Genomic DNA, 2,411 nt, shown 5'->3' on the forward strand with positions numbered 1-2,411 from the left:
CTTCGCCATGCTTCGGATGTAAGCTTCAGACGAAGAAGCAGATGACGTGTTCTACCTGTTCTACTGTGGACGCGCCGGTAGTGACGTCATAGGCTGTCGCCGGCCAATATCATTGTCGTGTTTAGATTTATGCTTCAGACATCGGTCACGTCGAAGGCGTTCTCCATAGTGACCCCTAGAGGACGCAGTGTCTCGTTCCCTTCTCAGGGAACCATGGTTACATACGTAACCTGAGACGTTACTTTCTAATTCTTTAATATGACAAATTCTTTGACTGTTAAATGTGTAGAATGTGTAAAGTTTTGACAAAGTATCCATACTTTATATTTCTAAAATTGCACAAATTCACTGTACTTTTTACCCCCCTGGCCTCTTCATTCACTCACCACAATCATGGTATCTGTCGAGTGTGTGAGTGTGTGCACTAGGCTGGTGCGTGTGTGTGTGAGTTTCTCCAGAGTGTGAGTCCAGTGTGCTCTCTGAGTGAGGAGGCACTGCTCCACTCGCTCCTCCTCTCTCTGTATAGCCTCTAGGAGACGCTGCTCCTCCTCCTCAAGAGCATCACGAACCACATTCACCTGAGCCAACACGCGTTCTCTTGCACTGTTTGCATCTGTCTATCAATTAAACAGCACAAGAGGCAATTACAACGACATATTACACTGTTATAACTACAGTTCATCTGAACATCTGGGACGTAATGTTTTAAGACCAGGAACATTAAAAATCATTTAAAGTCACACAGAATAAGTTACCATGCCCAAGATTTCACAGTCCAATAACTAATTGTCCAATAACATAATTCTGTAAAAATAATAATAATAATAATAATAGCCTACAGTGCATTTTGTAAGCATTGCCATTGTGCTTCATATAGCTGTCCTGACCAATTAGTGAAATCTTCGGGTACCTGTACAGCTTTCTCTCTAGCTGTAAGCGTACGGTCAATGAATCGTTCTATCCGCAGGGCTTGTAGCTGCATTTTTTCGCAGACATCCACCAACTGATTCTGTTTAAAAGAAAGAAAGAAAAATCACATAAGAGGCATTAATCCAGCAGTCTAGTGGTATGTACGTGGCAGGAATGTGAAGGCATGTGGATATGATCTGAATGTGTCTGTTGTTGAAAAAAGGGTATAAGAAAGTATTGAGGAAATGCTTGATCACACAGGCAGCACGTTTCAGGTATACAGGTTTTCAAAAGTAATTGGAAGCTTACAAATGTCTGAATTTTATTTCAAGACATTTGTAAGGTTTTTCGGTTTAAATGTTTGTGCTATCTTAAAAAAGCTGTCTGGTTTGATATTTTCTTGTCTAACGAGTTCAAATACTTTTTCTGGCCAGTATAACACAAGTGAGTCCAGCGTTGATTTGAGTCCAGCACATAGGCTATTTTTTAATTGTAAACAAGAAACAGCACTGCATTGAAATACAAATTCTAAAATATTTTTTGTACAGTATGGGAAATCTGCAGCAAGAAAGACTATGTAGGCAAAGTGTTAGGAAATCAGCTCGTGTAAATAAAAAAAAATGTCCAATTCAAAACGAATAATAATAATAATAATAAAACGGTCAACAGCATGGTTACTGCCAGAAAAGTTTAAATCACATGTTGTAAAAGGGAATAGATAAAAACTTAAATTCCAAGGGGAATGTATCCGATTGCAGTGATCAAAAAAAAAAAAAAAGCAAAGTTTCTTCTTCCTGGGGTGTAACGTTACTGACATAACGAAACTAAGCACGTCCTCCCCATAAGAATATACATACACAAATTGCATACAAAATACTGTTATTCTAACATTAGAAATGTATTTTAAGGGAATAGCAAACGTGTTATGTTATTAGTAATTGTTTAGTGTTTAGTTATGTTTTGTACATTGAAACCTAATTGTGAGTCACTCACCTTTACTACAGTTGCCCGAGTAACCAGCTCTGTCACCGTGTGACCCTGACAAGATCCATCCGACACACATTTCGAGCAGGTCAGTCGTCCTTCTGTACTGCAGTACAACTGTAGTTCGCGTTCATGTACAGGACACAGTTTCGCTTCTACTGAAGCCGATATAGAGTCTGCACCGCTGCCTACATGGTTCTCCGATTTCTCAAATTTGCGCACAGGATTTGTCGATGATTCTCCGTTTACTGTGCCATTGGTGTGTAAAAACAGCCCACCGCCTTCACTTACATTTACTCGATCTTGAGGTTTTGAAGGGTCGTCACGCTGAGAGTTAGTCTCCAGGTCATTGACATGCAAGGACACCGTTGTCAGTTCACAAAGTCTATGTCCCGTACTCATGGCACCGAGAAATAATAATATGTTTGGTTACTTTTAGCAGAATAAAATACGAAGGGTTCGCTGATGTAGCCTATATGCTGTAAAATACCCGTGGTGCAGGTGTATCCAGTTTTAGA

General features: G+C 39.9%; 1 protein-coding gene across 1 annotated transcript in view; it reads right to left on the reverse strand.

Annotated features, from left to right (window-relative positions):
* Positions 1-2,411, reverse strand: part of bspry (B-box and SPRY domain containing) — an 8,375-nt gene extending 5,964 nt beyond the window's left edge. The window contains exons 1-3 of the mRNA XM_016480639.1: positions 1,903-2,411; positions 911-1,009; positions 387-617 (exon numbers count right to left, since the gene is read on the reverse strand). Of these exons, the coding sequence (XP_016336125.1) occupies positions 387-617; positions 911-1,009; positions 1,903-2,295 (723 nt within the window). The 5' untranslated portion in view covers positions 2,296-2,411. The remainder of the gene's footprint in view (positions 1-386; positions 618-910; positions 1,010-1,902) is intronic.

Source organism: Sinocyclocheilus anshuiensis, unplaced genomic scaffold (assembly GCF_001515605.1).
Source record: "Sinocyclocheilus anshuiensis isolate Anshui unplaced genomic scaffold, SAMN03320099.WGS_v1.1 scaffold29, whole genome shotgun sequence".
NCBI lineage: Eukaryota > Metazoa > Chordata > Actinopteri > Cypriniformes > Cyprinidae > Sinocyclocheilus > Sinocyclocheilus anshuiensis.